At 31.5% G+C, this 26,667-nt stretch overlaps 2 protein-coding genes across 2 annotated transcripts in view; both read right to left on the bottom strand.

Moving 5' to 3' along the window:
• Positions 1-4,048: 4,048 nt before the first annotated feature.
• On the bottom strand, positions 4,049-9,638 carry LOC136971369 (tyrosine kinase receptor Cad96Ca-like). The gene is made up of 10 exons (XM_067265809.1): positions 9,308-9,638; positions 6,708-7,268; positions 6,473-6,612; positions 6,295-6,405; positions 5,756-5,933; positions 5,568-5,678; positions 5,311-5,492; positions 5,096-5,224; positions 4,916-5,027; positions 4,049-4,837 (listed from the first exon to the last, which is right to left on the bottom strand). Exons 1-10 carry the CDS (start codon positions 9,360-9,362, stop codon positions 4,566-4,568), a joined length of 1,851 nt encoding a protein of 616 aa, XP_067121910.1. The 5' UTR covers positions 9,363-9,638; the 3' UTR covers positions 4,049-4,565.
• A 556-nt stretch (positions 9,639-10,194) lies between these two features.
• LOC136971373 (bifunctional heparan sulfate N-deacetylase/N-sulfotransferase-like) overlaps positions 10,195-26,667 on the bottom strand; it is a 66,822-nt gene continuing 50,349 nt past the window's right edge. The window contains exons 10-17 of the mRNA XM_067265817.1: positions 23,135-23,266; positions 22,881-23,063; positions 22,712-22,808; positions 16,779-16,902; positions 16,527-16,701; positions 16,282-16,452; positions 15,006-15,115; positions 10,195-11,825 (exon numbers count right to left, since the gene is read on the bottom strand). Coding sequence (XP_067121918.1) covers positions 11,606-11,825; positions 15,006-15,115; positions 16,282-16,452; positions 16,527-16,701; positions 16,779-16,902; positions 22,712-22,808; positions 22,881-23,063; positions 23,135-23,266 — 1,212 coding nt within the window. The 3' untranslated portion in view covers positions 10,195-11,605. The remainder of the gene's footprint in view (positions 11,826-15,005; positions 15,116-16,281; positions 16,453-16,526; positions 16,702-16,778; positions 16,903-22,711; positions 22,809-22,880; positions 23,064-23,134; positions 23,267-26,667) is intronic.

Below are 26,667 nucleotides of genomic sequence, written 5' to 3' on the forward strand. Positions count from 1 at the left end.
AATTGTGAATTTGTCATATTTACAACTACCTTTTAATGTATTTTTATAAATAATATAATTTTACAATTTATTTTTATAATATAATCGAGATGGGTTGATAATAAGCGCAGAGCCCAAACGGTCAGGAGGTGAAAGTTGAAATTTGGTACACGGGATACATTCGCACGATGTGTCCTAAAAAGGGATTTTTCGAAATTTCCTTTTTCGGAGGAGGGAGAGGGTTAAATATTCACATCATAGAATTTACTGCAGAATTTTTCAGCATTTTATAAATACTACTTTGAATGTCGTCTTTATCCTTTGGTGTCTTCTGTCTTCGCCTTACGCGGGCTTTCAGAGAACGGATAAACAGGGCTGTATTTTCCCATAGATTGTAAAATGGTTCGGATAGAGTTTATTTTGCTCCAAGTCGATGTCTAAAAACCATATTTCGGCCTCGATTTCCTCGTAGTTTGTATGAGGTGGTGATATCTGAATATTTTAGATTGATTTCAATGCCGAAGATCTATTGCAATGAATACGTCGGGGGGGTGGTGCCATCATTCTATTACATGCATTTCGGCGTTCTCGGCGAATTTTTGATTTTTTTAATAAAAATGAGGAAAGAGAGAGTGAAGATTTTTTGCGTAAGATCTTTGAAAGAAGATCTTCAAATAAGTAGAGAAATAAAAAAGGGAGATGAGGATTGGTTTATGTGGTCATGGCAACGCGACACCTGGGCGATCTGCCCGAGGGTATGTCTCCCGGGAAGACTTTCTATGAGAAATTGGACCCTATTTAAGTGTTCTGGATTTTTTCACGGTAATAAAACTCCACGTGGTCAGCTCGAAGCACGACCCTGCGACCAACTGCATTTGAAAACTTCATCCAAAAAAGATTAAGAAATTTTGCAAGGCGATTTGGGTATTACGGGATCTTTAACCGAAAAAAATTAATAATTTTGATGGTTAAAGATCGAGGAGGTGGGAAGATAGAAGAAGCTCGTGTGTCGAAGTCATGGAATCGGGCCCACTTGTGGCCGAGAGCCCGAGTGATAAAACCACTGACCACAGGTCGCGGGTTATCGCCTGTCCAACGGGTTGGCCACGTGGGATTTTTCAGGTTTCTTCACGTTTGTAACACCTAAATAGGGACACGTTTCCTTTCGAAGGTCCTCCAGGAATGTATACTCTTTCGGCAGATTGCCCGTGTATTGCGTTGATGTAAACAAATATAAAACCAAATCGAGGTGGGGTCGGACTACTTGCATGTTCGGGGACCAATTAAAAAACTATATTTTAATTACGTTAATTATTCTAATAAATAAATAAATTGCAGTTAAATTTAATTTAATTTAAACAATTAAATATTTCTAAACGTAGAGGCATCCATTTTCTTTCAAACAAAACAAACTGCAGCTGTCTAGCTGCGCGGTGTCAAAAGTTATTAGTGTATTTAGAGTGTCAAGTTTTGCCAGAGTCGATAGATAATACTGGTCTCTGAGCTAGTTCTAAAGTAGAGTTAATGTATCAGGTAGCCGATAGCTGGCGCTAGAGTCGCTTTGCGGCAGAAAGACTATGATTTAACCAATTGGTTGGTAGACAGTTTTGCTGTTTTCAAGCGGTTTTATAATGTTTTTTCTGCTTTTTATGTCAAGAAAAATCTTATTTGTAATTACATTTCTTAGTTTTATATTATGTATAAAGAAAGAAAAGGTATATTTGGTTTTTATAAAAATTTAATAAGATGATAATTTGAAATTGCAGATGAGGATGTGAATAAATTAAATCGAAAATAATTTATTTAGGTTTTAAGTAGAGATGTATTTTTAAAACTATTATATTGCTACATATTGTGATATACTGTAATTATAATAGGAAAACCATAGCTTATCCTTTGATACATTTAAATAACCATAGAAATTTAATCCATATAAAGATAAACTATTTTAGTGTTAAAATTAATAAATTATCTTATGTAGTGTTCTGTGCAATTTTACTTGATTCAGTAGAGTGAGAAATAGTATTTGATAGAGAATAGTATAGGATGAAATAGTGTTGTATTTTTGAAGCGAGAAATTATACTTATTGAAATTAAAATTAGAAATTAAAATTATACTAATTATACCCAAAAATGAAAACTCCGAAGATCCGAAAAACTGGAGGTCTATAGCGTGCCTGCCGAGTACGTACAAACTACTTACCGCCGTACTAGCTAATGTACTTTATTGCCACTGCCACGAGAACGGCATAATAGCAGAAGAACAAAGAGGGTGTCACCGTAGAGCCAGGGGTTGTAAAGATCACTTAGATTGGAGGATGCACACCAATCTCAAAGAAATCTGAGTATGGCGTGGATAGACTACGATAGTGTCCTGCATTGCTCCGTAATAAACTTCAATTCGGAACTCTTAAACTTGACTTTATTATCCTTGAATCTAAGATAATCGAGCTAAGAAACTTGTCATTCGATCCTTCCCAGCGAGGACCAATCATTATTATCGTATAATTCCTAACAATTTTGGAGTTTACGTAAACAGTACGGGGTCGTTGGTCTTAGGTACGCCATTTTGGATATTTTAGTATAATTCGTTTACATTTTATTATAATTATTTATTGTTGTAAATGTTTGTCTGCATTTTATAGCTTATTAATTACTACTTCAGTACCATTATTGTACATTTTGTCGTCGTCGTTGTTTGGAGAATATTAAAGCGATCAACCGAGAAGATAAAAGTCTGCCCAAGCAAGAAAGAGTCCGGTTCTTACTGATAAAAGAACGATAATAAGACCGCTTTTAGTATTTATACGCACGACTATTCTTGGGAATAAGAAAAACTAACAGATTAAAATATTTAATAATTTATTTTTTAAAGGGGCATTTTAAATGAAATTGGTAGTTTCCTCGGAAAATTTAAAAGAAAATGGGCATAAAATATCTAGAAACTGTTATAATTGATGAATAGAAATTCCAGTTTTGCACTTCCTGTTTTATAATGGCATTTGAGTTATCGCTAATTTAAAATTTCATTTTTAATTTCCCGTGAACGTAAGAAAAATCACTTTTGATCATGCCTTATAAACAATTTTACAAATTAACAATTCCAATTGGAATAATAATAATAATAATAATAATAATAGAGATGATATTGTTCTAATTTATCATTTTTTAGGACTTCCTCCATGTTTTAAATTCCGGAAATACATCAATTATTCATTTATTAATTGTTTTTATTTGTAATGTTTGTTTAATTTTAAAGTTATCCTAAATTCCAAGGCGCTAAAAATATCTATTTTTTAAACAATAGAATAAATAAATAAAAGTAATAAAAAATTAGGTTTCGAATTCATAGATATCTTTTGTTTCTTCCATAAATAAACCTATATTCCGCTTATTACAATGGTAATTAATTTTAACCTAATAATATATGGAAATTCGCTTATCATAATGAACAAAGGATGATTGCGCGATGGAATAAATTTCTATTATTATTATTATTATTATTATTAATCTGATGGTGATAAAATCCTATTAGTCATTTACAATCACTTAAGTCCGGATTATTGTATGGATTAAAATATTTCAATTTACAATATTTAATATACTACGAGTATAATAATTACATGCAAGTTAAGAACTCCCCCCCCCATTTTATGGAATGATTTTTTTTCATAAAATTAATTAACCTATTTCATTAATATTCCATAAATTAGTGAGATAATTCGACACTAATTGTTAGGTTTGCAAAGGGCTGCAAGAGGGGAAGGGAAGGACTGTCCTTGTCCCAGACACAGTAGGAGTCCAAAAGTTAGTTTTTAAACCCCTTCCTTGTAACAAAATTAAAAGATTTTTTAAATAATTGGTGAAAAATCTATTTTTATTCATATGTTTTCATGGCTTTCGAACGTTGCCTCTCTCTCAGGCCCTACTAATTTTAAAAAGAATGCACGTGTCCGATCATTTATTACAGTGTATTAATAGGGCAGTTAAAGACTGTATTTTCTTTGTAGGTGTTACGACAGGGAACGATTTTTATGCACAACGCGATATATTCTAAATACAAACAGAATATTTTGTTTCTATTTATATCAAAATAGCAATTTACATTGGATTTTTGTATAAAATTGCACACTCGATTATTGCATGTGTCATTTTTATCAATTACAAAATATTTACAATTAATAATCATAATAATTTATAGAAAAAAAATGCATTTTATAAAATAGTAAATTTGCTTATCTGATGGTAGAAATACATGGGGAAAACTCTTAATTTCAGGACGTAAACTTTTTTTTTTGTTTATTTATTTTCTTCGGGTTGTTCGCCGTTTAAATTTGATATCAGAGTATCGCCGGCATCCATTTTTTAATTTTCTTATTCTTCTTCGTGATTAAAATCGTATTTTATATCGTTTACAATATTTTAATCTTGAATAACATAACTGTATCTCTCGGTACGAATCTTTGTTGCACGGTGATTTAAAATGCGAACCAATAAATAGATCTACTTTAGAAACAGTTTGATCTTCCAATCAAAGATATGTTTTTTTATAAAAATTCCATCTTTGGTCTCGGTCGTAAAACAGTTCACACTTTTTCTCCGGGACTTTGATATAAGTTATAATAATTATTTTCGGGAAAATGGTCGAGATCCACGTATCCGGCTTGAACTTGCAAAAGATTTTCTAATCTCTTGCATAAGACGGTAAACGTCGGTCTGCAATTCGGATTCGTAATCCAACAGGCACACATAACGGAGTATAATTCCGATTGGCAATGGTCTGGGCATTCCATAGTATTCCCTCGTTGCACGTGATGAATAACTTCCCTGGCACTCATTCCCGGATAAGGAGTTGATCCTAGAAAACGTAAGCATTTTTTAAATATATATATATATATCTTTAAAACAGTTTTATAAATATCAAACATTATTTTACCTAAAGTAACAATCTCCCATAACAGAATTCCAAATGCCCAAACGTCGCTTTTTGTAGTGAACACGCTCATATGTAACGACTCCGGAGCCATCCAACGTATGGGTAAAGCACCCTAAAAGATTCTCTCGTGTGAAAATAATAGTTACGCTTATAATTTTATCGATATTTACGGCATCTTACCTTCGTTTTCTGTTCGTATATGCTGCAATCTCCGTCTTCGAAATAACGCGAAAGTCCGAAATCGGCAACTTTGCAATTATTGTTATGATCCACCAAAATATTTCTTGCAGCTAAATCTCTGTGGATCACCTAACACACACACACACATATATATAATGTAAGAAAAATAAGAAAAAAATAGTGATTTATCCTACGAAAACAATTAGTTTGCCTACCCCGACACTGCTTATATATTCCATTCCGAGAGCTACTTGATAGGCAAACATTGTCAAGTCTCTGGATGTTAAATTATGGCTGGTGCCATTACTATTATAATACTTTCTTTTATTTCTGTGTTCTCTGAGAAAACTCTGAAGTTTTCCATTCTTAACAAATTCCATTATTAAAAAGTATGGTTCTAAATTTAAAAAAATATATCCGTTTTAATTAAATAAAGTAATTTAAAAAATACGTTTTAAATCAAAATTTTTACCAGTTTCGGTACAACAACCGAGCAGTTTCACCACGTTTGGATGGTGATCGAATCTTTGCATAATCGATAATTCCCTCAACAACTCTTGTCTCTCCTTATACTGCGCATTTTCTGAAAATTCCCATTTAAATTAGCGTACAAAGAATTTTTGTATAGAAAAAATTTCTCGTGTTTATCGAGTAACTGACCTTTAACAGTCTTGACGGCCACAATGGCGGTGTGCCTGGATTCGCATATATTTACCGCCTCCGCTTTCCACACGACTCCAAAATTACCTTCGCCTAATATTTCTAAAAGGTCTAAATTATGTCTAGGATACTCTAAACTTATTCTTTTCCAGTTCGTTTCTACGGAAGAATAATCGTACTGGAACAAAGAAGAAACGATAAATTAACTCCGAAAATGTTACAAGTGACATCTAAAGATCATTATCGATAATAACAACACGAAAAATCATAGCCAAGAGGGATGATAATGGCCTAATTTACACACGATGACCTTAAAAAACCCTGTTATTATAATACTACTTTTTAAATATGTTTATTTTCCTCTACTTTTTCCCCCCTTCAACAGACGTTAATTATTTGTGGTTTTGTTTGAAAACGGAACCGTAATATTTGTTTTCGCACAGATTTTACCCGAATAATACTAAAATAGGACACCACAATGGAGTAGTTCCCGTATTTACTTTTTTTTTTATTTAACGTCGTTTCTTTCTGTCGCTTACCTTATCCGGCGTTTGATCCTTGCTTACTATAGCGGTAACATCGTCGTGCGATTCGTTAGTTGGCACATCGACGGTCGAATACGTGGTCGTTTTGGGTGTCGCGTCTTTATTCTGCAATTATAAAAATGTTAAAATGCTACACGATCGAATCTACGGTCGACGCCATTTCTATTTATACCTTTTGTGGCCTCGACATCACGTGCCTAATGCACCACACAAATACTCCAACCGTAGGGATGATGCCCACGATTCCTACCACGTAAACGTAAGTCCCTCCGGAGGATACGTGCACCTCTTTAGTCGAACTGGAGGTGTCATCTGTGGATTTAAACGAATCATTTTTTTTTTTAATGAAAATGTGTATAAACAACGTCTTGGACGCTGTAGATCATCGGTTCGTGGTTTAACCTCACCTTTATTCTTTGGTTGAGAGGGATTAAATAAGTTTACGTTGGCCACTTTTTCCGTCGAACCGAAATCCACGACGGGTATTTCGTAGCCGGGTGAACTGGTTTGTTTTTTAACGATTTCTGTCGTTTCTGCTTCCTGATAAAAATTCTCCGGAGAAGTAGTCGTAACGTTATCTTCTTTCGACATCGAAAATTTGTTTTCGCTATTGTCTATTGTCTCGGTTGGGAAAATTTTGAAGAAGTAATTACTAAATATAGAAGGGACGGTCGAATAATTCCACGGAAATGGCGAACTTTCGGTCGCGCTACCGAATTCGTTTAATTTCACCAAATTTTCGGTCGAGGAAGAGACGTTTTCGGCGCTCGTCTTCGTATTTTCGGGTTCTGTTACGGATTCTGTAGTAACGTTTTCCTCCTGAATTTGTATCGTTGATTTCGATGCCGCGGAAGTGGCGGTTGGAATGGTCGACGTCCGGAAATTTTTTCCGGGCCATCGTAAACGAAGGCGAAGTGGCGTGGAAGTAACGTTTTCGTTAGCATTTGTAGTTTTAACGATGACTGCTTCTGCAAGGAAGAAAAGAAAAACAAAACAAAAAAAAGAGATGCTTCAATTTTCTTTCGATTATTTATAGTAAATGGTGTCAGCTATTAAATGCAGCCATGCACGATTCCTGATTCCGAAAGGTTAAAGGTAACATTTTCTGCAATTATCGCGTGAAAATTTGCGAAACCGATTCACTTTGCTTCGTTAAATCACGCTAAAATATCAATTCGACATCGTATTCCGCGTTAAAACTTATTCTAACGATATTCCGTACACGGCAGGACCCACTTTTGTCATCAAATTGATCGGTCGTTAAACGAGACGTCGTAAATCGAGCCGCGACATCTCGTACTTTCGATGTTATAAATTCCCGGAAATAAAGCTTTAATTAATTAAGAAAATAATTATTAATTAATTTTTATAGCATTTCGTAATTATAATTGAGATTTAGCTGGAGGAGGGCAGCGGTCGTAAAGCGGGATCTTAAAGATCACGTTTAATCATTTCATCTCGTAGAATATTTAAAAGAAATCATATACAAAGAAAAAAAAAGTCGCTCTGCCTCTTTCTTCCGCATTCCACATTTTTCTTTAAACATTTTGAAAACTCCCAACTCGATTCGAAAATATGGGAGTGCCAACGTTTACCGAGGGTGGGAAAGTTTAACATGTAACCCCTCCGATTTATCAAGCAGAATGAACTTAATTTGCATTTTCTTAACATGTCTAGTTTTTATGAAAACGAAACCAGAAAATAATCACCCGTTTAGAATTGTAAAGCGGTCCAAACTTAATTAATATTAATACTACGCCCAAATACACACTACACAAAACCTTGTGATTTTAAATGTCATTACAGAATGAGAAAATTATCGTCGATGAAAGCGGAACGATGATGAATTGTTGCTTTTGTGCGCGTTTTTTTTAAGGCTTTAACGACTTAAAATGATAAATTTACCGAATTTTAATTGACGTTAACTTAATTACCATTGACTACAGCATACTTTTTTTTTATATAAAGTAACATTTAATGATGATTTACCTAGTAGCTTCCTTCTACTAAACTGAATTATGTTAACAGTTAGCATTATACATGCTTAAGCCATCATACTAAATTTGAATTTCCTACCAGTTAAATTGACCATTGTTCTTCATAAAATAGCCATATCCTAGAACATTGACTTAAATACTAATTCGAACGAAGAAGCTGTAACCTAAATTTACTCGGCGCCGTGCTGAATCTAACTAGTATTTTCTTTAATTTGTAATTAATGCAGTGGCAAAGTAATTAAGCCGACCGAGTCGATAGAAATTGAAATTAGGCATGAATTTCTCTACAGAATTGACGGTATGGAGCCTCATACTCGTCGACCTTGAGCTTGTTTCTGCACTGGTGCTTTTCCGAACGTAGGAAAAATATATATATATATGATTTTTATCTACCGATAACAAGAAATTAGGGAATTACGAAGACATTATGTCCGTTTTCCGCGTCGTTTTCGAAAATTTTCGCGAAAGGAGACAATAATGTCGATCCATCACTCGCTCCAAGACGTGAACTAAATTGTAGAAGTCAGTCCCCGATTACAATATTTTTTCTTATCATTAACACAATTAAACCATTTAAAAATGTAGTAACTCCGTTAATTAATGTTATAATACTTGTTTAATTATATTTCGGCCGGATGTTTCCTCTTTCGTTACTGTGTTAAGCAAGCTTCCTTAACAGAACGAAGGTCTATTTTATTCGAAATCTACTTAAAAATTTTGATTTTTCTAACTTTTAGACCGCATTTTCTATACGTTTATTGCATACAAAAGATGTAAAAACGTAAATAATATGAATGCGGTACAAGGTTGTAGACTAGAAGAACCAGTGAGACAAGATTTAATTATGTTATAGCTAACATTAGAAGTAGTTTTCCCCCGGTAAAAAATTTATTGCGAGTAAGGAAATGGTTAAATTTTTACTTAACTAAGATTAAAACTTAACGTCTTAACGTTAAATAAAGAAAGATTTACGCGATTATTTCGGTAGAGGTATTTTGCCATACACTTACCTGCAACACTGTGTACTAATGCAACAATTGCTAATACTTCGACTACCACAAACATGACAAGACGAAGTTTCGCGTGTTTCAAAACAAAACACCACGTAAACTATTCGTAAACGGGCGATTTTCCATCGTTTTCTACTGCGCCTAACGTTTTAAGACATGACATCCCGAACGAGTCGTCAATACAATGTCCTATTTTCGAGTTTTTTACGTCACGGATTCGTGTGTTCGACCTAAAACACCGATTGGCTGAATGGATAGAACAGAGTTAACTTCCTCGTATCTGGAGGTCATTTTTATCGACTTCCATGTTGTCGCGCGATCGACTTTATTGAAAACGAAAAGATTTTTATCTTTAATCTTCGGATCGATATTAATGCGGAAGTTTTATTTACTCGTTCGTACACAATCGTATCGGACGATATCTTTCGCTTTCTCCGTGTTTAATTACGCAGGAAGTTTCATTGATTAGTCGAATTTTATTATTTATCGACGATCTAGAAAACACATCGGACGGCAACATTGTTTCTTACTTACATTTTTCGTATGGAACAATACGTACGTATGCATTTTTAAAGGGAAATTAAACACTTTTCCCCATAGTTTGAGTCATAGACATTTTTCAAACGTTCAACTTGCAAGTGTATTGTTTGTGTATTGTACATATCGAAGCTGAATTTATTTTGAAATCTCTTGATTTCCGGCAAATCTTTTGTAAAATTTAATATAAAAATTGCTTAAATTGGATATTTACGTAGAGAAATTTGATTTAAAAAGAGATTTTGGTTAGTTTTTACTTACGTTCTTTCTTAAGCAGATTAATTATTTAAATTATTAGGCATTGATTCAAAACCGTACTGTTTTTAAAATGGAAAAAAGAAATGGACAAATTATTTTATTTTAATTATATTTATTTCTGTGTCAATGACAGACAGAATATTTCCTATTTTCACAGTCTAATACAGCTTTCACAGAAAGCAATATTTAGAATTTTGTTCTTTGAAATCCATTTCTTAGATCTGCAACTGCATTGTCCAAACAAGACATTTTTTTCTTCTTTATATAAATTAAATGCTAGCATACAATAGCACCTTTAGGCATTTATATGTATATATATATTAGTAAATGACACTGTTCAAATGGTATACAACATATTATTGGAAGAACATTATTGATATGATTCATTTTTTACTGCTAAAATTAATTCAAAAATATATTAAAGGTTTTCTTGTTGTTTACAAACGTGATTTGCTGTCTTGTAACATAATAATACCAAAACATATAAATTATTGGCACGATAATTAAATTACATTTCTGAGAGTATACCGGTCGAGAAACCGTTACGTGGTGGAATTTTTTAGTTTGTTACCCGAGCGAACTCTCGCCCAATAGTTTTAAGGTCGAAATTTTTTACCCGAGACCTCTCGAATCTTCGAAAGCACTATATAACAACACATTTATAGAGCTTTTATAAATTAAAACAGTAAAGATAACATGTATTTCTACCACAGATTTGTCTAAGCAAATTTTCATATTTTTCTTAAAAATCTTTGCTAAAAACATGAAAGAAGAAAACAGAACATTTCAAATTCTCAACAATGGCCTATTAAATTTGTGTAATGTACAATAAATATACAGATATACATTAACAGACTATGTGTTTGTGTACGTGTATGTGTGTGTACATATATATAATTTCTTTTTATCATATTACCATAGAAAGTTTATAAAAGAAATTTTCCTTGCAAATATTTGTTGCAGTTTTAAATAGATGACAGATCTAATTTGTAAAATATAATTTTCTATATAAAAGCTTTGATTTTTAATTTATTGACATTGGTCCTTTATAATGACTATGCAGTGATGTGACAATGATCATATGAACTGATTCAAGTAAAAAAAAATGTTAACAATAATTCCTTTTTTTTTCTTTATAACATAACGAGAGAAATGGAAAAATTATATCTTTTAATATATTTTAAATCAATCGTAAATGAAATTTGATGCACTCTTATGATAATTTTGAGCTGCCAATGAAGTAATAAATATCTGTATACTAATTATGTGATCAAAATACTGGCAATTTTCTTCAGAGATATATTACATATAAATTTATATATATATATATATATATATATATATGAGTACTCTCCGAATATACATAATTTCAATATACAATACATCTATTTATGAATCCTCACTGTTCATTAAGACAAACTTAAAAAGTTTTCCCCAAAATAACTTGTGGCCAAACCATCCGAAGGGCATTTGTATATACATTGCATTTTATTTTATTATTTTTCATCTGTGTGATAAATCATCTTCCAGCCAGGCGGGAATTGGTTGACGAAGTCTATTTAATAATTTCGAGAGAGCGACGTTGTGTGACAGATAGAATGCTTTTAGGAACTTCTCGGCTCTTGGGTCCATCGGAGGATATTGTCTTCCTTTGCTGCGACCCAGACATTTTGTGCTGTTGCGATGAGTCACCTGACAGAAGAAACCTTTCCTTGGATCATACCTTTCAAGCAAAAGGAAAATAAGTAAGTCAGTCATTAAATTTAAAAAACCGATGATAAAATTTAAAGAATATATCCTAAGCTTATAATTTTCAATAATTGTTTTAGTTTGATCTATATTAATTTGTTCAATCTTATATAATTATATATGTAAACAATGCAAATCATCATAAAATGCATATGTAATTTGTTACTAAGACATATATATATAATTAAAATTTCAGTTTCTATATTTACATATATCTACTGCCCTAAGGCAAAAGGCTCTATATCTAACAAAACTGAATCAAGTTGTGCACTTGGCATATTTAATTAATATCCCTTTATTGATACATTCCAATATCTAGCATTAAAACATTCTTCACACTAGATATTGAGTAGGATATAAATTACATATTGAAAAATCAAGCTGTGCACTTTTTTTTGGAAGAAATTACCACCCCAAGTAAAAATTATTTAATGTTAATTATGAAAAAGTTTCTGTCCCATACTAACTATTCACAATCTTAGTCTTTCATCTTTCAAGTAAACTTGAATGAAAATGCAGTTTCCCCCCTCAAATTACCAGTAAAATCTAAAATTTGAAATTTTAGATTCTATCCATTTAAGTGCTTCATGTCAATTTTGGTTTTTCTGTAACAAAAAACTGAAATCTTCACAACTTCCAGATCAACTGAATTGAGTCCTATTAGGCAACAAAAATATTTTGTTCATTCAAAATTACATAAATTAGGAAATACCAAAAAATCTCATTTTCTTCAATTTAATTTTCAAAAACCACAAAGAAGTGAAGAAATACTTCATGACTAATTTTTAAACAAACATATTTTGGAATGTTAATTTTTTATTCATAATGATAATTTCAACATGTTTTAGAATATAGTCTTAATTACATTTATGATGCTTATTTTAGTATAGAATTACATATATATGTTACCAGCAAAACCCAATTTTACCCCAAACTAGTTTGGCGTAAGCATGTCAAGCCAAACTAGTTTAGAATTATTAATGGTTTAATTTTATTTTAAAGGCAATCAATTAGATGAACAATATTTATTCAAATATAGTCTACTTAATTATAAAAAACGGGGTTAATGTTACCCTACGTGGCGGCTCGTCTCTGAGTCCAGCAATCAGAAGACAGGGAACAGTGGGGACATGCATTCTAACCTAACCTAATCTATTCTTCTCAATGTCAGATGTGGTAGCTGTAATGTGAATGTATCTCTCTTTAATTTCCGGTAGACTAAATCCGGTAGACTTCCTCACAGCAATAGCTGTGAGGAAGTCTACCGGATTTATTTATTCAAATTAAAGAGACATACATTCACACTAACCTATTCTAATAAATTACCATAATTATTAAGTAGACTGTTTGAATAAATATTGTTCATCTAATTGATGGCCTTTTAATTTTATTTTAACCATTAATATACTTGAATAATAATTTTAAACTAGTTTGGCCTGACATGCTTACGCCAAACTAGTTTGGCCTAGGCAAAACTAGTTTGGCGTAAAATCAGGTTTTGCCGGTAACATATATAAATGCAGATATACTTTGATTTATGATGTGTATACTATGTTGGAATGGAGCCCAAGTTGGATAGTGACAAAGAAATTGTGTTTGCTACAAAAGTATCCCACTATAAGACATTTTTATCTAAGGTAGTCATGCTTTAGACTTTTGCCTTTCACTTGAACAATAACAACATGACTGATTGATAAAAAAAAAAAAGTGTTAAGATGGACAAGTACTTTATCCACATTTTCTGAAATATGTATTATATATACAGATATGTTTATAATAAAAACAAATAACAGATAGATATATATCTATTTATCTGTTCTATATATATAGGACCCCTGGCAAAAAAAAATTTGGAATAATTACCTGTGGTGTAATAACAGATTGTTGATTTTTTTGTGCATATAAATAATTTATTTAATAAAAGAGTGACATTAGTTGCTTTTATTAGTCCAAAATACACTGGTGTGCAAAACTTAAGTAACAATGTAATTTTTAAGCAGACAGCCACGAAATTGTAGAAAAGGGCTTGTAGCAATCAGTACAATGAACACCAATTTCAGTAGAAAGGTAATTTGTATGCAGGAAGAAGAAATCACAGCTGATGTGAGGGCACGCAAAATGCATGCAGTGAGCACGTGCAATGCAAGTCTACAATAAAAAGAGGGCTTTAATTCCATACTGTATGCATTCTATTCATTTTTGCATGAGTATGCTTTCTTCCTCCTTTAAAGTACAAAATACTGTTTCTATATTCTGAATTTTATGTCTCCTAGGTGATTTCTTGCAGAGTCATGACAAAAGCAATGATTGTTTTTTTTCTTTTTTTTAAGTTTTGTACACCAGTGTATATTAAGCTATAAGAAATATTACAATTAATTTACTTTATTTTAACATTGGAAAAATAAGTTATGGTACATACTGTATATTGCATTACAATTTGCAAATTGCCTGTCACAAACAATATTACATTAGTGTTAAACATCAAAATTAGCCACAATTGCTAAAAATTATTATTAAAATTCTGGCCTTTACACCAAAACCAAAAATAAAATCAAAATTAATCAATTAATTGGGCTGCAATTTGAAAAAATTGTAGATTATAAATTCCTACTGTTTGTCAAAATCTGAACTTGTAAAATTTGTTTCATTTGATTGATATTAACAAGATATTGCTGTAGTGGTAACCTTCACAATATTAGAATAAAAATTTTAGTTATCAAAATTAAAAACTTAAAATTTAATTGAAGGAATTATTTGAGGTAATTAGTATCTCAATATGTTGTATCTGTTATTTGAAGAAGAACAATTCAATTAGTAAACCTTTAAAAAAAGCCATATTTTAAAACTGCATAAGTATTTTTGAAACTCCTTAGATCCCATCTTCAGATAACTTCTTAAATTTTTTGTAGAATAATATAAATATGAAATAAACTGTTCTATAAGAAGACTTAAGAAGATAAAATATGGGATTATCTGTAAACTTAATTTTGTTTATAATTCTTTTTGTTAATTTGTAAATTCCAATTTTTAAACATTATAACATAAACAACAGCATACTTTGAAGATAGAGTCAAAGATTAATGAGTTAGGTTTAAACATAAATTATAGTAATGATTATTTTTACAGAAGCTTATGCTTAAAAATATTATCTTACCTCAAATGCTCACTGTAATCATAGAATGGCTTAATTTTGAGAAAATGTTGAAGATTATTTAAAACAGAAATTGGATCAGCTTTCAGTTCTTCACCATCTATTATCATCAGCTAAAATAAACAAACAATACATAATCAATTATATAAGAAAAAATATTTTTTTTTATTTCATGTCTTACTAATCCAAACTCTCGCCGTAATTAATTGGGCTATTATGCTATAATTAATAATTAGAAACTAGAAATTTAGAACATTCTGAAAGAAAAGAACTAGCCTGAAGCAGAATGATTGATTACAGCAAGAGTTGGGATTAGTATCAATACATCAGTATCAGGCTTCAGGATGTTGATATATATATATCATATTTACTCGCATATAAGATAAGGTTTTTATTCATTTATCACAATGTCAAAATCCTAGGTCGTTCTATACGTGCAAAAGATTCTTTGCGTTTTTGCAAATAATTTTTGTGAATTGTGTATTCGCATTTTTTACTGGATGCTTACCCTCTTGTATTTAAAAACAAGTATTTTATCTGGGTTGTTTGAATCATTCTCATATATTGTCAGGAATAAAGATAAGTAATAATAGGAAAAGCAAAGCTTTTGAATTGAATTCCAGATTGAAATTCCAAAATCACACGGGAGCACAATATAAGTTTTAATCCATTCCCACAGATGATTATTTGGAAATCAGAATTCAGAGAAACTCGTAAGTGTAATTGAAGGAGAGTGGATTTGACTGTTACGAATTGGCAAAAAAGGTTCCCAATTGTCCAACTTTACATGTAGAAATTATGTTGTCAATTTTACAAGATTTTTCCTTAAAGCTTAAAATGCTAGCAATTTTTGCGGGACAATATGTGCATTTACGTTCATTTGATGTTTTACTTATGATTAAATGAAATAAAATTAGAATTGTATTAATAAAACTAATTTTCTTTATTTTGATCTTTAAAGTCACACCTCGTCCTATATGCGAGGTCGTCTTATATTTGAGTAAATATGGTATATGTATATAATATATATACAAGTATATTTGTTATGAAGTTGTTAATAATATTGTAAAGAAATATTTTTGAATTAATTTGTAATTATTTAAAAAACGAAAAATATTACCTTATTGAGACTTTTCAATGATTTATATTTAAAAAAAATATATCACCTGAACAAATATAATAAAATACTGAATTCATCTATTTTAAATCAAAACTTTGTGTGTATGTGTGTGCTTCTTTTTGTTTTAATATATTTAAAAAGTGAATAAAGTGACCATACCTGTACAGGTGGATAGTAATTTAACCAACGTTCTAAATGCTGGGCATACATTCCAGGACTAAGACATCGATTTCTTAATTCACGTAACATTTTAGAGGAATGATCGCCAGCAGTGACAACTTCATAAAAGCTATAGTTCAGAGAAGTGATGTCCCTGTGAGCTCTCATGTGCTGTTTAAAAAGAATATAGTTTTATAAAGAAATGTTTAAATTGAAAATCATAATTATTGTTATAAATAACTAACCTGATACCAGGAATAAGCTCTTTTAATAGGACTTATTAAAATTGTTACCAGTTTGGCATAAGGTAACAGAGCATAAGCTCTCATTGGTACAAGTTCACCATCAAAATATGTGGCACTTTTTTCAAATAAATATTTATCTGTGGAATTTTTAGGAACTGGGAAGAAATTCATATACCTAAAAGTAAATCCATAAAATTATATTTTACTATGACATTTTTTATATATGTTTAAAAATGATCTAAGAACACTTACCAATCTAATCCTTTATAATAATTTCTGCCATTAAAAAACTGGACCTCTTCAAAAGTTTCAGGACTTGGATAATTACTAACAATGGCAGGATGCATTGAAAGAAAAGTATATAATGCTGTTGTTCCTGTAAGAAATTACAGGAATGAAGTTTTTTAAACCAATTATAAAAAGATTATTACATTTATAAAGATATTTATATAAACTGAACTATTCATTCAATGAAAGATTAATTAAGTTTTAGTTGTAGTTAACCTTATTGAATTAATTCAATAAGGTTAATTACAAAGGATGAGGCCAGATTAACTGTTTGACTAGAAGGCTAAATTTCATACCTACTGTAATACATAATTTGGACTAAAGGTAGATCGTGGTACAGGAGGGTCTAATGATGTGTTCACTTGTTTATAATCGATCAGCGCCGCCGTAACTTATCCGTTACAATTCCCAGACACGCACCTGTTATCAAAGAGTTGACCGTTACGATTTGACCGTTACGAGATTGACGGTTGCGATTTGCGCTGATCGATTATAAACAAGTGAACACATCATTAGACCCTCCTGTACCTTTAGTCCAAATTATGCAGAATGTAGCACAATAGTTCATCTGACCTTATTTGACTGTGGTTATCCATATGTTAATTATGAATTACTATTAAATAAAATTCTTATTATAAATTTAAAGTTAGAAAATTTTAATATATATTTGCCAAAATATAAATATTTATAAAATAATGTTATATTTAATGAAATTTATATAGTAGTTTTTTCTGGAAGATACACTCAACAAGACACTTTCATTTAGGGGATACAAATTTTGAGTATTTTTGCCCTTCTTAAGTTCCTATTTAACATAATATGAATGTTATAAAATACATATTGAATATGATTTTCATATATCAAGGTTTACAGTAGCATCATTTCTGTCTTTTTCTTCATTTCTTATTACAATTAAAAGAAGTTTAATTGTTTAATATTGTAATAAAAAATACACGATCAAGTTACTAAAATCTAGATTTTAGGGGTGTTAGTTGGTTGTTGAAGGTGTTGGTGAACTTTTCGCAGAGCTTAACAGTTGTATTATAACGTACTAGGAAATTATAACCGTATTTTGGTCGAGTTAAGGATGTGGATTGTAAAGGTCGCCTTTGGCGGCCTGAGTCAAAGAAATCGCCCGACTGAGATAATTGCTCCCACCTGGAGCTGGGGCCATAAACGGCCGGAAGGATCAAAGGTGGAGCGTCCCCACTTAAGGGTCAATGTGTTGGCCACGTGCCGGCCAGCTTGAGAAAACAAAAATAAATAAAGCACGGACGCAAATGTGAGCTACGTCGGCGGGAGATAGGGCAGACGTCTTGGAAGGCTCTAAGAAGGGGAAGGAAGTGATTGGTCGCAGGAGGCAGTGCCAGAATCCCTTAAATTGGAAGGGTGGCAAAAAAGCGAGGAGAAAGGGCGAGGGACCTGGTACGTGGCGGTCTCTAACATCAGGCAGACCTTTGAGGCGGATAGAGAGAGTGTTCTCCTCTTGGAAAGTCCTCTGGAGAAAGGTTGTTGTAGAGACGGACGGCCACGAGGTTAAGCCATCTCCGGAAGAGTGACTCGTGTTCCCAGGCCAGCTAAGTCGACGTGCTGCATCACAGCTTCGATACTGTAGTGTACGTAATGCTATTGCATAGTGTATATCTTTGTAAATATTTGTAAATAAACTGTATATAACTAATCATTGAGTGTGGAGGTGTGACTTTCCGACGGACCTTCTAACGGAACATTTGTAAAGATCACGAGATGAGTAAGAAGGATCTTCACTTGGATATTCGTCAATAGATTGATTTTGGAATTAATCATATGCCTATTATTAATTGGTGGAATAGAACCTAATCCAGGTCCTCTTTCCCGTTCTCCCCAACATTTGAGTCAAATGGAGATGCAAAACAGGGAGCGTGGTAGGCCACGTAAGCAAAATTTTAAAGAAATAGTTAAAGAAAATCAAATGGATAATCTATTGAATGACGAATTTCTTCAAATTGAGGAGGAGTGCGGTGGAGGTAGTCTTGATACCACAAGATCTACGAAAATACCTGAATATTTTCAAGCATTAAGAGATAAGGATCCCCTGGTACAGGAAGATTCACAATACACACTAAAATCAATATACAAACTACTACAAAATAACTTTTCACAGCTTAATAGGGAAATTCAAGGAATCAAGACAGAACTTAATTTAATGAAGGAAGAAAAAAAGCATTTTCAAGAAGAACTAGTGAGTGTGTCACAGAAAATGGAAGAAATAGAGACATTATCTAAGAACAATAGCCATTTCAGAAGTATGTTCGAATTTGAACTAGATAAATTAAAAAATGAGAGAACTAATAGAAATATCATAATCATAAATTTTCCTTTTACTTTGACCGATTATGCTAACAAAATCAATCAGTTTATTAAAGAGGATTTGAGAATTAAAAATATCTCTATAGAAAGCTTAACAAGGATAAATTATAACGGATCTAACTGTATTGTGAAGATTGTAATAGATTCCTTGTATAATAGAAACTTGATATTAAAAGCTAAAGTTAATAACGAAGAAAGGAGAAAAAATAAAACAATTTTTACAGCCGATTTATGCAAAAGATCCAGATTAAGAAGGAAAAAATTACAAACGACAATTAAACAAGAAAGATTAAAAGGTAACAAATTTATTATCAGAGATGACTGTTATATCATAGAAAATAAAATATTCACGTACGACATTAATTTAGATAAAGTAATACAATTAAGTAATTTTTAGGAAGAAATTGATTAAGTTCCTCCATTGAGAAATCCGAATAGTGATTCGATTTATAATGTTACAACAATAAACCCAGGAAAATTCGTACTGGATGAGAGAAAATTGGAAATATAGATATTCAATTAATCAATGTAAATTTAACAGTAAATTTTCCTTCTATAAATACAAACTGTAATGATAATAATAAACGTCTAATAGGTTCTGGAATTTCCAAGTCTGTAAGGAAAGTTTCATAGTGTTGCCTAAGCTAATATGAAATTCTACTTTATCATTGGTTTATTAGTGACATGGTTATCTGGAATGCGTAGATACTAAGGATCTTTACTACAAAAACATACATTGGCAAGGCGCGGTGTATTAGTGGATTGTGCATCTGTCTGATGACCTATTGCTACTGGCCAAGGAATAAAGATAGACGAGCTATATCTTTTTCCGATACAACTAATACTAAGAGGGAATTCTGAAAAAGTAAATATTGTAGTTACCTAGGCTTCACCTATACCAAGTTATGGAGATGAAAGGAAGGTTCATGTGATAGTGAGTTCTAGCAGAGTTCAGAACAATAGTATCGGCATATTATCGCATGAGGGAATTAAAAATCTTATAGGAACTAGGACAATTTAAAGGAGGTACTATAATTACATCATTTTAAAAGTATTAAAAAAAAAAAAAAATATGACAGTTAACCTTAAACAAAGTTGATATGATATTGTTATGGACGTAGGGATCTTTCCCAATTTATGTTTGCTTCTTGTTAAGAAGCATTAGAGTCCCGAAATGGATATTACTTCCGTGTGTTGTATATGATTATCAACGTAAATAGCAAATACAAATTTCTTCTCATACAGCAGAATTGTAACTAATTATAAGGTATCCAATTTGTTAAAATTTTTGTAATTAAGTTATACAGCATCTTATTTAAAAGTTAAACCTTTCAATAATGAATATATGTCAATGTTAAACTAAATAACTAAGATATATTATATGGAACTAATATGTTGTTATATGATTGTGATTGGTTAATAATTGAAACATCCCATGTAACAGGTTCAATCCTATTACAATAAACATTACTTACTTGCTTAAAAATAAAAAATAAAAAATAATAAAAATCTAGATTTTAGTAACTTGATGTGTAACTTGATACTGTAACCATAATATATGAATAGTATATTAAATGATAATTGATTTGTCCTCCCAAAACATCTTGTATTAGTTGTACAGTTGGAGAATTTGGATTTTTCAACTGTACAAGAGGATTGTTTTTATGCTGAAAATATCTCATCTACAGGAGCATTCATTGATAAACTGGATAAAAAGTCATCAGCTGTATTGAAACTCAAGAATCTGTTAAAACAATAAGCCTTGTTAAAGGAACTCAACACTATTTATTCATACAAGTTCCTGTGCAGTTCAGTTTACAAAGTTAAGGAAAGACGTCTTCTGAGAAGCAGTGGGAGATTTTTAAAGATACCAAAACTCAGTTGGATGGATCTGCTTTATAGAAACTGGAATACTTCATGAGCAAAAATCCAGATATTCAAAATATAATTCCTGAGTCTCATCAGTCACAAAATTTTAGTGAAAACCAAATATGCTGTTCTCACACCTGTTAATGTTCAGAGATCATTTTTACATTCAAAAATTTACTTTCCTCACACAGTCTACAGCTGAGAGTGAAGAATGTAGAATGACTGTGTTTGCAAATACAATGCTTTTCTATTTATAAACTATTCAGATTCTGAAAGTGAGTGATTTGAATTTTCTTGATTTTTGATAAAAATAAACATTAAACATGTTTATGTTTATTTTTAATGCATTGTTAATGTTTAATGTTTATTTTTATGCATTTTAGGAACACCTTTCCCCTTCTTTTAAAAGAAAGTTTGCATCTCAACTTCCCAAATTTAGTTATGATTGTTCCTAGAGCCATATACATTACGAGAAATAATCAGACAAGCTAATGCAGTGATAACTTGTATGGGAGATGCCCCCACCTTGGTTTCTGGTAATGGTCCCCAGTTCATATCATACTTAATGACTGAAGCTTGTTTCCAACTCAGCATAAAACACATTTTGATGACTCCTTCCACCCACATTCCAACCTCATTCCATGAGGTTGGAGTAACTGAACCACTTGCTAGATCAGGAAAAGAAGATATGCACCTATGGAATGAGCACCCAAAGGAGTTGGTCTTGCCAACTCAGAATATATTCCTGATTCTCAGTATAAAAATCTCATTACCATGGGAATGATACACTCAGGCAGCCATACTACAGAAAAACTAGCAAAATGTAGCAGATATTGCAGAACACTTAGAAGTCCAAAGGCAACAGTGTGCCTATAATGCAAAGATTGTGATGCCAGAATAACTTTCGGGTAAGTTCCTTGTCTTGCTTAAGACTCATCTGATCTCATCTACCTTGAGGAATACAAAGCTAGCCACCATCATCTCACCACTAGTTTGAGTGGTGTTGTCCATGGAAAGTTCAACATTCCTGGCCTGAAGTGATGTCATCCCTGCTTTGAGGCTGTTCACAATGGCAAATGTACAGTAACAACCCAGTTGATGTCCAAGCATACATGGGATCATCAGGTAGAATTTCAACCTCAGCAAAAAGTGGATTACCATTGACTAGCAAGCTCCCTCTGAAGACAGTGTTTGATTCAAGATTAGGATATTTTTTCCAGCATAGTTGTAATTAAAACAAAGCACAACCTGAGAATCTAAAATGCATAGATGGAAAATATTGACCTGTAACTGATTTCTGACTTACACTCATATTGCCATAATAAACCATACTGAGATATGTGCTGAGCAGTAACTCTATACATAACAATCAAGAGAATTTTTTTATGTTTACATTTCCATCTATCTTCTAAGGAGAAAAGATATGTAACATCTCAGAAATTATTTTGAAGAACATTGAGAGATTGTGAATTTTATTATAACTATATTTAAAATGAAACATTAGTCCTGGAACTTAACAGAATTGTTAAAGTATTTACTTTGTATAATAAATATTGTACAATTTATAAAATTCATGTATTATAAAGAAACATAAGTTTATTACCTTTAAAAAAATCTTGCTTTCCTAACTTATGCAAAAAAATATTTTAATATATATTTACATAACAAAATTAACTTACCAGTTTTTTGAGGACCAATAACTAAAAATTTTGGTAGCTGTTCACATGATTTGCTTACAGACCAAATAGCTTGATGTCTTTTATCATTGCAAGGATTCTTTAAAAATGGTAATAATTTAGTAATGTATTCATGGAAATTACATTAATATTAAAAAACAAAAATAATTACCATCCAAATTGGATCTGTTTCTTCTGGAAACATTTGAAAATATTTTTCAGCAAGATGGAGAGGAGGTACTGTGGCCAATTGTAAATTAGTCCAACAACGAACAAATTTGATAACTGATTCAAAGGTATACAATGCAAGTCTATCATTTCCATAGTTAGACAAATGTGTCATAAATATGTTAAACTAAAAAAACAAATGTATAATTACTTAAAATAAATCAATAAAAATTATATGTTTGTAAAGTAAATACTTACAGGGTTATATACAAACAAATAAAACAATTCACCACCTTGAATACTAGTTTCTAGTTTCTCTGGCCCACCTGGATATTTATCCATAAATATTGTGTGTGTATAAAGACCACAAGTTTGTCGTGGCCCAAAAACCTATACTTAAAATGAAATTGCTGGATACTGTATATAATTAATTTATCTATAGCTACATCTACATAAGGTAATTTATTTGCAATAATATATTTTTCATTCTATTCCATATTTACAAAAATTATTGATATGACATAACAAAATTAAACATACAGGATGGTTAACTCAGGACTGAACACTTATTATATGTTTAATAACTCAAGATTGCACAGTCACATCTGAATAACATGTAATGTAAAAACATATCTTGGTCCATAACAAATAGGAATGCCTCATAATTTCCATTCATGTTTCATACTCATATTTTCATTTTACACAGAGATATTCCACATAATAAGTGTTCAGTCCCAAATGAATCATCCTGTTTAAAATAACTGATGTTATGAACAGAATTGACTTATTTTTATGTTTTTCACAAAAGTAAGATAATAGAGAGAAAATGAAAACCTGCGTATTTATTATTTCCTATCTGAAAATACATTCATTGGCAAAAAGAAATCACCAAGTAGGCATTGGTACCAAATGAAACTTTATTAGTATGAACTTATTACAATTGTCATTAAGTGATTATAATATCATAGCAAAGAGACAATTTCCCATGGAACAACAATACAATTTAAAAGGAACCTTTAGTATCTTGTAGAATCTATTTTTGGATACATGTCACAATATAAGGAGGTGTGATGCATATAAGCACTATATGTTATCTTGCAACAGGTTTTCACACACAAAACGTTGCAACTGCAGTAGCTATTGCAACATTGCAGTCCAGCATTATCTTGTTGAAAAATGGCTGTACGAAGATTGACTGTTGAGCAACAAATCTCTTAACCAGCAAGTCAGGGAATCTACCGCTCATCAGTAAAGGTTAACCAATGGTTCCTACATTGCAAGACAGTGATCATCTATTCCCAACCAGCACTAGGATTTGTTTAGCAACAAATCCTCACACCTATTAGACAATATGCTGCCAGTCCACACTTCTCTGTTGTAATACAAAATAAAAATGCTGTTGGAATGCTAATGGCAGGACACATAACAGCCACCATATATGCAAATTTGTCTCTGCTAGTCACTTGCCAAAAATGTGGGAAGAGTGTGTTCTATAACAAAAGTTGAACTGTTCTTGCTTGTCTCATGATCAGACAATCTCTCTTGGTGGTGTATATAGAATCTGTCCACCTTCACATAGCCACTGCTCCCAACACCTTGCAGTCAGGTTAGAATAGCCTAGATGGCAGGCAATTCAGAAAAATGGCATCCTGCTTCCCTCAGTCTGATGATGTGGTCTTCCTCAAATGCCATCAGCTGTACATAATATCTTTGACTGCATTAGATATGCATGGCATTCAAAGACCTCCAAACAAGTATGCTGTAAAATCTGACCACAGCAAGTGCACGCTTTTTTTTTTAATAAGATAATGGCACCAGAATGTCTTAGTTGCTATCCCTGTATCTGATGTGCAATTGGGCCACAACTGTAATAATTTATATACCTATCTGTTGAGATTTGCAGAAATTGAACAATTCTATCTGGGTGCATAATTTTTCTGTCAATGAATAATTCTAGGTAAAAATCTAATTTTCATTTAAAACTTCTTTTATATAACCATTTTTTCTCTTTATAAATCTTGAAGACATTATTTATTTTGTTTGCATTAATCTCCTTTCTGTACATAAACTAAGGCACATTTTACTCAAGACAACTACCATGTTTCTGTCTTCCTGATTAGGAAGTTGCAGAGAATGAAAAATATAAAAATATTGTTAAGACAAATCATCTATGTCAGAATAACTATGCCTTGTCCTAGCAGCCATTTTATCTTTATGCAAGTAATAATATTTTTATAATATATAAATAAGACATTTGTTTTTATTGAATTTTATTTTTATCTGCCAAGTGTCCCAGAACTAATATATTTGAAAATTGTAAAAACTTTGCTGAAAAAGCTACCTCAATAGAAAATAACATACTAATTTATGTTTCTCCATTTTATTTGACTTTGGGATCACTTATTAATAATCAAAATGATATTTGTTAGAAATTAGTGTAATAGACCTTTTCTTATTATTTAAAACAAAAGAATAATTTATTATATTTTGTTATTTTTCCAATAAACTGATTAATTTGTAAAGAAAATATCTTTTTATAAATAAAAATTTTTTATTTATGAAAACAACTTTTAGTAATACTCGTAATTTAAAACTGACACTATATTAAGTTGAAGATTTTTTTCTTAGCAAGTTCTGTCTGACAGAAATTTAAGTAATTAGCCTTCCAATGTTAGCAAATTTCCAACTCATTTCTTCAAAAAATATAAATTTGAAAGGAAGTACATTCTGTTATGTAATCAATCATATTTTTTTAAATAAATTTCTGTATAAATCTGCATTTAAAATAATACAACTTATGTGTGTAATATTGATATTACAAAAAAAAAATTCATTTTCGTTACAGAGGTTTAAAAAATATTACACATAACAATTTTGTTTTATTAATTAAATCTGGATCATTCTAAAACATGAAACATTTGTAAAATAATAAAAATAATCTATATATAAAAATGAGGATGTTTGTTTGCTATATACTCCTAGTCCATTTGACCAATTGATACAAAACTCAGCAGTTACGTTCAAATACGTTAACTTAGATAATATCATACATTCGACCCCAAAATATCAATTGGATTTCTAAACATCAATTAATTTCTGTTTACATTCAATTTGTTGGCTTTACATATAGTGCCATCTATTAGCAAAAATTTAAAAAATAATAAACTAAATATAATTCTTACAAAAAAGGATATAATTTTAAGATATATATATTATATTCACTTCATTACTGTGACAATGATATAGTGCATCTATTTTGCACTATATCATTACTGCAACAAGTAGTATATAGCACTTGCCTGGGTGGAATCAAAAATATTATATCTCATAAGTCTTCCTGGGATGCATTCCCCTAGGCAAATCACTCATGTGTCACATTGCCGTAACAAAATAAACTAAACTAATTCTAATGAACAATTATTTATTGTGACATTGTCGCAATGCTGGGCTGCTATTTTTTGTCACAATGTTCTCAATTCTTTTAGTGGTATCTTGCCCCTGTACATTATACTTTTCCTGTTAGCAATAGAGTCATGCCAGTCATCTAGTTATCTCCATTAAGAAGAAAATTTTGAATTGAGTAATGTGACTTCTGATCCAAACCAGAGATTCATATATAATTAATCTGGACTTCCTGTCCATATCTAGTCTGGACTTTCATCTATCTAACTCCTTTCTTAACCTGTCCCACATTGTTCCCAAATATTTTTGTGTTGACCTCATTTGACCTGCCCTGGCGACCCCAAATATATTCGTCCCAGCATCGGAATGTTTTTGATACTAGATGCTGC

This window comes from Centruroides vittatus, unplaced genomic scaffold (assembly GCF_030686945.1).
Source record: "Centruroides vittatus isolate TY-2023 unplaced genomic scaffold, ASM3068694v2 contig_2480, whole genome shotgun sequence".
Lineage (NCBI taxonomy): Eukaryota > Metazoa > Arthropoda > Arachnida > Scorpiones > Buthidae > Centruroides > Centruroides vittatus.